The 11,117-nt window shown below is 36.7% G+C and overlaps 1 protein-coding gene across 1 annotated transcript; it reads right to left on the bottom strand.

Annotated features, from left to right (window-relative positions):
• LOC129775001 (tRNA-uridine aminocarboxypropyltransferase 2) lies at window positions 1-1,210 on the bottom strand. Its single transcript, XM_055779138.1, has 3 exons — window positions 996-1,210; window positions 774-937; window positions 1-709 (listed from the first exon to the last, which is right to left on the bottom strand). The coding sequence occupies exons 1-3, from the start codon at window positions 1,088-1,090 to the stop codon at window positions 186-188; spliced, it is 783 nt and encodes a 260-aa protein (XP_055635113.1). The 5' UTR covers window positions 1,091-1,210; the 3' UTR covers window positions 1-185.
• Between the last annotated feature and the right edge of the window lie 9,907 nt (window positions 1,211-11,117).

Genomic DNA, 11,117 nt, shown 5'->3' with positions numbered 1-11,117 from the left:
TTATTGGTTCGGAGTGTTCCTGCGAGAAAAAGTTTATTCTTTAATTCTAGGTTTATTTACAGCAAAGAGTGCGTAGAGTGAATGTAAATACCATATAAGCAACAGATTTATCTCACTATTTTATGTTATATGAATTACTCATATATAAAGAGGTAATTATCAATAAAACTGGTAAAAACACAAAATCAATGTTTTATTTCTGCTTCCCCTTCGTGATCCTGGAGATTCTCCGCATTCCTGAGTAACCTGTTCAGCCTTTTCCCAATCAATTTCGGGTATTGGTTATGTTTAATTAAAAACTCCTTTGACTGATGGGTGACGGCCCCATTATTCAGCTGGAACTGACAAAGCGCATGCAGTGGACGCAGAAGTTGTTCTTTGTAGGAATCATCCTGTTCCAAAATGCTTAACGCCTCGACAGCTGTCTCGAGTGTACTCAAACAGCCGTCCGTTGGTTGCGTTCGGATGATGTAGTTGCTGTTGCCAGATCGGACAAGCTTGGCCTGGCGCATACCGTGCAGGATGGAAGAGCTCGTGTAGATAGCTTTGGCCTGGGGCCATGTACCATCGATGAGCACCAGGTTAAACGGGCCCTGGGAAAGATCCAACTGCTCAATTGGAATAGAATTGATGCTGGGATAGAGTAGTAGGGATTTCTCGTCTGCCAGGATTGCCTCTAATTCGGAGTCGAACTTCGGGAATTTCTTGCCTGGTTGTGGGAAATATATGTTGTGTTCACAATAACGAAACGTTGCAACCACCTATCACGTTACCTTTATAAATGAGACATTTCCCTGGCGCAAGTCCAACCGATAGCATGGGAGCCGTTCGAAGCGCTCGTTTCTCTTCAGCCGGATGCTGAAGTAATATGATTCTGCTTTTGGGGACCAGCGGTTGGGGTGGTAAGGCGGAACACCAACATACTGGCACTGGTCGTCTAGAAACCCGATATGTTCGATAATGATCAACACTGAAATGTAGTAGACTATACTCACTCGCACTTCCGGCAGATGTCTCGCATTCTAGGCGGATCGGCTGGAATATTGGATAGGTCATCCCAGACAGCTTTTTCGGCGAATGAATCGGCCATTTTAAAACTTGTCCAATCCTAGAATCACACCGAGATGGGTTGCATTTATTTTAAATCTGATTACATTCGTCACATTTTAAAGCCCATAAACATTTGTTTTTGTTTATTTGATGCTAACTGTCATGCTCGGAATGTGTTTGTTTTTTTTTATTTTCATAGGGCAGGGCAACTTGTGGCCAATGTGTTTATTTTATAGAAGGTGAGACATTTTCTTCACTTAGATGGTGGGGTGAGCGATGTATGTAATCAGTAAGGATGGAAACGAAAGAGTAATTGTTTTCATGAAAATTTCAATTTATTCGACAAATGGGAGCAAGATTGTTGATACGACGCGTCAGAGAATCTGAATTGTTGCAAGTATAAGTAGTATAAGTATTTTTGTTTGAAAACATACGATCTTTATGAAGACGAAACTTTTGCACCAGAATAAAGTTCATTTGCCAATTTTAATCGTAATGTAATTTGTTTACAAAATACAGTAATCTTTCAAGATGTCCGCAATCTGGTAGTAAGTCGACGCGCCTTCTCTTGCAATACACAGGTTTGTGTCTTGGATGAAAAACCTGAAAATACCGGTACACTCAGAAAAAAGAATTGTAACTGTGATTGATTTTCACACTGTTTCACTTCGAATATTGATTGAGATTACAATTGATCTAATGCAGTGGTGACCATCCTGTGGCTCACGGGATGCACGCGGCCTTGTATGTAGTGAAGGCGAAATATTCATCAAAAATAGCAATCACGCAAAATTGGTGCAAAATTTATTCTCCGTTTTTTTTATGTTTGCCCTATACATAATACATAATACATTGCTTGTTACTAATTCTCAACAAAAATTACCAAACGAAGGCGATCTGGCATAGTGGTAGCATCCATACCTCTCACGCTCAAGGTCACGAGTTTAATTCTCATTGCCGACATTCTTCCAAAAATGGGAAGTTTTAAAGTGACGAACCAGCAAAATGTGTTGAAAGTCACTTTAATAAATTAAAAAAAAAACAACAAAATTTATTTACTCGCGGTATTATATTTGGAATAGAAAACAAAATCGACTCTTTTGCTTCAACACAATTCTAAGTTTTAAGCAGAACTGGAAGATTATTTGTCAGTAGCGATGACATCTTTTCGATTTATTCTCCTCGACGCAATTGGTTGAAAAATTACAAAAAAAATGTATTTGTTCGCAGTATTATATTTTGAGGGGCTGTCCACATACCACGTGGACAACTTAGTAGTGGGTACGAAATTGTCTACGCTTTTCCCCGACGAGGACCTAGAGGTGCTAGATAATGTCCACATGGACACATTAGCATTTTTTTTAGTAAAACATCCACGTTTATAATCAAAATTGAATGAGTTCTTCTCTGTATTGACGAGAATTTTTCAACTTTCCGCCCACCACGAGTACTCTGCATTCATCAATAAGAAGATTGAGTTGTCTAAGAATGTTGCCCGGTCAAACAGCCATATTTTTTTCCAATGGTTGAACTTTTTCCTTAAACCGTATTTTCTAAAAAAAAACGCGCATGAACTGAGCATTCAATTTATTCTCATTAGTTATAGAAAACCAAGAATTCCGCCAGGATGGAGATACCCAAAGACACAAAGAATGTTGGGGTTCTTGTAATATTGAAAATCACGATTTAGATGCGGGTTTCGATTCAGCTTTCAGCTTCCGTTCTTGATGACGAAACTGCTTCGTTTCTATTTTTCGAAAATTCCCTAGGTTTTCCGAACATGGAAGATGAACAACAAATTTTTTCGTGGGTGCACGGGCCGTATCTCTGGAGATTCTTGAAGTTATGTTTCTCTTTATTGATATCTGGTATTTTGGGTTGTCTTGAAACTTCGTTATGCTACCGATGACAATGAAATCGAGATCATGGTCAGCATGGATACGAAAAATGCTACAATGTCTGTATTACATATTCATCCATATTCCGGATTCCGATCGGATTTGGAATTTCGTACTCCGAACAAGATTGACTTTTGCATTATGTAATCCAAGGTTGCAACATTTGCACAACCCGATTAGATTAAACTAAATCAGAATACAGAATGCAACATTGTTCTAGTTTTTTTCAATTGCAACATTGTTCTAGTTTTTTTTAATTATTTGTAGAGAATAGCAAATCAAATATAACAATGTTGAGCTAAAAAATCTTGGGCAAATGAATTGAACCCCGAAGCAGATTTTCAATTGAAGAAAGTCCCATGGTCTGAATCTGGTGAGATTGGAAAGAAAAACTATATAATGAGCTTCTAACAAGCCTAAGCAACCAGTCGATGAATTCCAACAAGTACTGCTCGCAGATGAACGTATTCAAATCAGCGATCCAGAACGCTTCTAAGGGGCTGTCCACATACCACGTGGACAGAAAAAGCATGATTTTAGACACCCCCTCCCCCTCCGTGGACAAGCGTGGACATTTCTTATACCCCTCCCCCTGTTGTCCACGTGGACATTCCTCCGGTTTTGAGGAAAAAATCAAGAAATTCTATTTTTTCGCTTAAATTTCATTTCAAATTTGTTTCTATTTTCTATTCCATATGCTTATTGATAAAAATTATAGCCTTACCAATGGTAACGATTTGTCTTGAAATCTTCGATGTTTTTCAACATTGTTCGAGAGCTCATTATTTTCTTCCGAATTCCATTCACGTTATCTCCATATCCATTTTAAAATACCCTTTGTGAGCTTATTCTCGAGTATTTTTGTTAAAGCTGGCTGGCTGCTTGAGTTTTCAGAAAATCAGACAATGAAATCAACCACTTTGTTTGAAAACAGAATGTTCTCGTCTAAACATCAATGACTTTCGCTTTTACAGGTTCGGTAGTGCCTGATGGCTATAATGAACCTAGTAAAAACAAAAAATCTGCAGTATCATCGTGATAGATGATTCCGTGGACCTACAACCCTTAATTGATAAATCATGCTGAATATTGGCCTGAAAAATTCATGCCGATTCTAAGGAAAAAACCAAAAGCATATTTTTGTAGGCATACATCTTTTCGATCATAGATTAATGGATATTTCAGCATCCTTCATGCAACTTGAGAATTCCATCCTCTGGTTCTGGATCGTTGATTTTCATACGTTCAGCTGGTAACAGTACTTGTTGGAATTCATCGAAACTAGTTGCTTGGTAGAAGCTCATGATACAGATTTTCTTCCAGACCTACCAGACCCAGCCATAACTTTTTTCAAGCGAAAACCTGCTTCGGGGTTCCATTCACTTGCTAAGATTTTTTTTAACTCAACATTCTTGTAAATGATTTGCCCTTTACAATTCGCTACAAATATGAATTTTCGTCGCGTTTATAAAACGAATCGCAGATTGAGATAAGTCCCTTCAAGTGTTTTTCGGTAAAATAAACCCTTATTCCTGAATCCGGTCGGATTTAAAATTAGCACAATGTTGCGTTCTTTAAGAGGGTATTCTAGTCTAAAAATTTGAAAAAAAAAATCAATTTTGACGTAGGATTACGTCTTTCGGGAACATATTGGGGTACAAATTGAAAATCGATAATCGAGCACTTCGTGAAAACTGTCCAATTTCAAACGCTTTTTGCTCAGTCATTTCATGATGGATTGATGAATTTTTCGCGTCAATCGATTTCGGCACTCAATAACAATTTTTTATATTGAAGAAAATAATATATGTCATGAAACTAACTATCGAACAATTGAAAAATCTCAACCCTTATCCTAACGGAAATACCCACTTCTAATTGGTCGAAATTGACGACACATGCGGCGGGTCCCAAACAGAGACATCAAAACCAAGCTGCCTGGGGGAAATCAACATTGTGAATACATGAAAGGAGGGGAAACTTTTGTTTCTACCGAGATGTGTTCCCTAACAGACACATCAAAATCAAGGTGCCCAGGGGAAATCGGCATTGCAAATATATGTAAGTCGGGGGCATTTTAATATAGCAAGTAAGGTGAGTGACACGTTTAATTCTAACAAATAAATTTAAATTTGGAACTTTAATGTTGGTTGTTTCGTAGAATTTAATATCCATGACCGATCGTGTATTGTGAAAAATTTAGCACAAGTGTAAGTGTAAAATTGTATATGGTAGAAGTTGTGTTGAAAATGAATTGATCTATGAAACAATTTATTTCTATTTTCATAAATAAAAACCAGATCGTGTTCCCGCTCGAGAACGGGTCGTTTGGTTTAAGCTGTCTGTTTTGTTGTGTTTATTTTCATCCAAGTAAAGTTTATACGGCGAGAAAATTTGGAAATGTGCGAACTGGCCATTTATCTGTAGTTACCCAATGCGCGACAACTGCCGCCACAACTTACCTCAAGAACGCTGCCTTCGCAAAATGATGACTTCATTCGGTTATTGTCACACGAACGATGTGTAGCAACGAAGTGGACTGGTTGGGAACCGAACGGAAAACCGACGGTTGAGGGGTGAGTGGATGGTGTGTCGTTACTCTCACATCATTATGATGCATGTTGAGTAATTATATGATTGGCAGTTTAATGCCACACAGGAAAAGTAGAGAAATATTACAAAAAGTGATTTCCCATATGCTCTACATATAGTATTAGGTTCAGTTAGTCCAATTAAATCGCATTGGGTTGAATAAACACTCAGAAAGTAAAAGTTGTAAAAGAAAATTACCTTCCTCATTTCAAATATGTTTTCTCTATATTAAAGTAACATGCTTTTACTGATGAGAAAAATTGATAATTGTGTACGGTATTGGTAATTATCTTATATTACATTGCACAATGGTCCAGGAGATGTATTTAAGTGGGAATTGACATTTAGAGCTCGAAAGTTATTCTCTAGACAAAAAAAAAGTCTTCGACCAAAATAAAAAATCTAACTTTCTTATCTTTATAGATAGAGGTAAACATAGTTCGACAATGTTGTAGTCCCAATTATTTGAAACATCTTTGTAGAACAAAGTTTTTTTCTATCTCTTGAAATAACCGATATAGCGCTTTTCGATTTTTTTAGGGTCACCATGAAAAAAACTGTTTTTTGTTCTAACTTTTAGATTTCAATTTCTACATACAAACTGTCTTCGGAAGACTTTTAAAGCTTACTAATACAAACATTTAGGGATGCAGAACTTGTCAATATCTCAACTTCACTCAAAGTTATTGATATTTCTTCCCAAAAAATACGCTCTCTTCAATTGTTTGTCATTTTTTTCTGGGGCAAACATAAACAAAGTTTATTGACGGCATTAGAAAGAGCATATACATGATGTGTGATTCTCAACACTATGTTATTTTTTGTGTTTGAGTAAATTGAAATTAAAATCATGAGTTTTTGGGTAAAAGACATCAATAACTTTAAGTAGGATTAAGATATTGACAAGTTCTACATCGCAAAATATTGGAATTGATGAGCTCTAAAAGGTAAACGAAGACAGTTTTGATGTAGAATTTGAAATATTAAAATGAATGCAAAAATCCCTATGGTCAAAGCGCTCCAAGACGATCCAAAATTTTGGTCACCCTGTTTTTGATAACATAAAAATGAGCGCTCTATCGTATGGACAACTTTGTCGAAGACAGTTTTTGTCTAGAGAATAACTGTCGAGCTCTAAATGCTAATTTCCACTGAAATGCATCTCCTGGACCATTGTTCATTGGTGAGTTTTGTTTTTCTTTATTTCATCCATACATAACATAGGAGGCATCTCGTCTAGGGTCACAGAGGGTGGTTTTCATCACCACTTCGGTATCTTTTATCTGATACGCACCATCCAACGACTGTTTACCATCTTTCTATCATCATCACGCGGTAGACACTGGTGGAGTGAACAAACAATATCTAACAACCAAACCAAACGGCCACCAAAACATTATCAAAGAGTTTAACGATGAAATTCTTCAAACATATCCAAAATCAACAGACAACCTAACGGAATCCTACGTCAACTATGCGGTCGTGTCTAGTACACAACCCTCCTGTGACTTTTTAATATTTTTTTTCTTCATATTTCTCTAATTCAGACATTTAGGAATATACCATAGAAGAAACTTTTTGAAAATCTCATTATTTACCAAGTTATAGCCATTTTAGTGATGCGATATCTTATCTAGTACGGCTATAACAATTAACTTCAAACGCGTTTTTCTCGAAATATGTTTTTCAAACTGGTTTACACGATATCTCAAGTTCTACTTATCCGATCTATGTTTATATGTATACAATCTGTATGTATCTTTCTATCGCGTGAACCTATAAAAAATCATAATTTCGTAACTTTAATATTTTAAAAAAAAACAATAAACTAAAAAAAAGTTTTTAACAGCAGTTTTTTCCTTCAAATTTCCACCATTTTATCAAAAAAACACATTTATGACTTGTCCGAGGTTCATACGATAGTGGCATCTTTACTGATTCAGAATCTGTTCAAATTTCCGCCATTTTATCAAAAAACACGTTTTTGACTTGTCCGAGGTTCATACGATAGAGGCATATTTACTGATTCAGAATCTGTTCGATTTGTTTGTTTCAGAGAACCAGAAGTGCTGGAATCTTGTACGCCATGGCACAACTTTTTTTTTTACTCGATCAGCTTCTAATTATGGATATATACTTTTCCGTTCAATTTTTTGTTTCATTGATATAACAAATAGTGATATAATGGATGGTAAACATATTCTTTGTTTTACTTTTTCGGAGCTCGAACAAACGTCCGAAATTCGTTCGTGTCTCTATCCCCCTTAATCTCATCGAGTCAAGTCCTATCGGATTGTACAAATATTGCAACCTTGAAATCTGTAGTGAATCTACTAATTCATGTGCATGAAAGATTAATCTTTTCTTTTAATTATTCAGCAGTAGCAGCATGAACTTTCCAGACAACTAAAAAAAAGCGTATTACAAAAATTACCAGACATCAATGAAGAACAACATCATTGCAAGAAAAAGATCTCCAGAGATACGGCCCGTACACTCATGGAAGAATTTGTTTTTCGTTTCAATGTTCAGAAATCCTTGAGTTCTCGAAAACAAACCAAACAGTTTTGTCATCAAGAGCAAAAGCTGAATTCAACCCGCACTTAAGTCGTGATTTTTAATACTACACAAAATCCAACATTCTTTGTGTTATTGGGTGTCTTTATCCTGGTGGATTTAATGGCCCTCTATTACCGATTGGAATAAATTGGATCCTAGTTCATGTGCGTTACCTTCAGAATATACATCTCAGGAAAGAGGTTCAGTCATATGAAAAAATATGGATGTTTGACCGAGCAGCACTCTCAGGCAGTTCAGTATTTTTATTGATGAATACTGAGTACTCAGGGCGGGCGTGAAGTTCAAAGAATCGTGTAAATTCAAAACAGATCTCATTCAATTTTGACTTCTAACTTGAATGTTCTACTTTAAAAAATACTTAACGTTTCCACGTGGACAATATCAAAACCCCGTCCCCCCTCACCGTGGACAAGCGTGGACATTTTCGTAACCCCTACCCCCCCCAAAAGTTGTCCACGTGGTATGTGGACAGCCCCTAAGGAGAGTTTAAGACTATAATTGGCCAATATGTTAAGTTTCGTGTTCCTTCAGAACAATATCAAAACTAATATCAAAAAGACAAATCGGAAGATTTCGGAAGAAAAGAAAAAAAAGTCTGAGAGGATGGAATTTTGACGTTGCGTGAAGGATGCTGAAATACTGCGGAACAAAATGAATTCATGTCAATAAAAATGATGCTTTTGATTTCTTCCTCAGAGTCGGCACGATTTTTTTTGAAAATTGATTTAAGTATTAAGTATTAAGGATTATAGGTCGATGAAACCATCGTTTACGATTATACTTGGAGTGTATTGTTTTAACTAAGATCATTTTAGTCGCCAGGCACTATTAATTCTGTAAAAGCGAAAGTACTTCATTGCTGAATAGACGAGAACATTTTTCGTACATCCGCGATCACGAATGTACAATGTTGATATTTAGATGTGACATTTGGGTTTTGAGACAAAATATTCTCCATTAGATCAGCTGGTTCGAACGCAATTTTCAATTGATTTTAATTGTTAATTTTTATTCTAATAAATATGGATTTGTAGATAATGTAAATGGAATTCGGATGAAAGTATTACGTTTCCCGGACAATGTTGAAGAAAATCTGAGAATTATAAACAAATCGGTACATTTAATGATACTATATATTTTATCAATAAAAAACGTAGAATAGAAAAGAGAAACAAACTTTATTTCAAGTTTAAGGGAACAAATATCATATGCTGACGATTTAAAAATTTACCTTCAGGTCAGCTCGATTGAAGATTGTCGCTTCCTTCAACGACAGATGGATGCTTTTGCCGATTGGTGTATTCTAAACCGAATGGAGGTTAACCCCGCTAAATGTTCTGTCATCTCGTTTTCGCGCACGAGACAGACCATATTGCACAACTATGTCCTGTTCGGCACGGAAATTGAGCGTGTCAGCGAAGTCAAGGACCTGGGTGTCATTTTAGACGTGCAACTCTCTTTCAAACCGCACATCACATACATGGTGAATAAAGCATCCAGAACTCTGGGGTTCATCTTCAGGATTGCTAAAAGTTTTACCGACATCTACTGTCTGAAGTCCCTCTACTGCTCCCTCACTCGCTCCATCTTAGAGTATGGTGCAGCTGTTTGGACTCCACACTACAGCAACGGTGTCGAAAGGATCGAATCAGTTCAACGAAGGTTTATAAGATATGCTCTGCGTAGATTGCCGTGGACTGACCCCCTCCGATTACCGAGTTACCAGAGTCGATGTCAGCTGATCAGCTTGGAAACTTTGTCGGTTCGTAGAGACACAGCCAGGGCTTTGATGATAGCTGATACCTTACAAGGACGCATCGATTGTCCCGGTCTTCTGGAAAAAATTAATTTCAACGTTCGACCTCGGGCTCTCCGAAATAACTTGATGTTACGATTGCCCGCCCTACGTACAAACTACGGCATGTTCGGTGGATTAAATGGTCTACAAAGACTTTTCAACAGGGTAGCCCAGCTGTTCGATTACCATTTATCCCGAACGCTTCTTCGTCGGAGATTTAGCTCTTTTTTTACTGAACAAACAGTCACGTGATTATTGTTTTTAAGTGTATCTTTAATATGTGATGACTGTAATTTGATGTAATCAGTTGTAACACGATGTCATGTGATTCATGTTTAGATTTAAATGTAGATTTAGAATTTTATATATCCTTAAGCACATCATTGGGGCCCTTACAGCCCGTTGATGAATTGACAAACAAATAAACAAATAAACAAATATCAACAAATTGAGTTATCTCGATTTTTTCCATAAACTGAAGGAATGTCCACATAGTAAACAAGGGGAGGGGCAGCGATGTCACATTTCTATCTGTACCAGAGGGGTTAAAAATCTTTTTCTACTGTACTTTTTCTTCCAAAAATCTGTACCAGAAATTTGTACTATCGAAAATATTCGTTGTAGAGAAAAATATATTTTATTAGCATGAAAAAATACTTATTTATTTACTACGAATACTACATTTATATTTGCAAGTCATTCGTGTGTTCGATAATGCTTATACATAGTTTTTCTGAATCTGCCGCCACGATGTTTGGTCAAATCTGAGCCGATTTCGAAGCTTATATTTTTGTTCTAATTATATTAGGAAAAGGCACAGTGAGAACGGTACAAACAAGGCTCCACGAAAAAATTGCGACAAATATCCTTAAAAATGATCTGTCTTTCGCTGTCCATTGTTTTGATAGTTTCTTCTGTTGCCTTTCCAACCTAAAATTCTTGCCGCTTTTCGAATCATCTCCAAATTTAATAGCATTGGACATTGAAACAACGTAAGATTCCACACAGATATTAGTGAGGATGAGCAAATAAAAATCATTTAGCTCTCCATGTAGCATTGTGAGCTCGGGGTCTTCAGCCTGAAACAAACGATTCCATCTGTTGATCTTGGGCGAAACATACTCCAAAAAAGCAACCGTGGGTTCGTCATTAAATCTTAGGGGCAGTTAATGTTTTGCAAGCAGTCTGATTTTTATCAC

The sequence above is a fragment of the Toxorhynchites rutilus genome, chromosome 3 (genome assembly GCF_029784135.1).
Source record: "Toxorhynchites rutilus septentrionalis strain SRP chromosome 3, ASM2978413v1, whole genome shotgun sequence".
NCBI classification, from domain to species: domain Eukaryota; kingdom Metazoa; phylum Arthropoda; class Insecta; order Diptera; family Culicidae; genus Toxorhynchites; species Toxorhynchites rutilus.
Note: the sequence above shows the minus strand (reverse complement) of the source record. Positions and strands in the feature narration are given on the sequence as shown.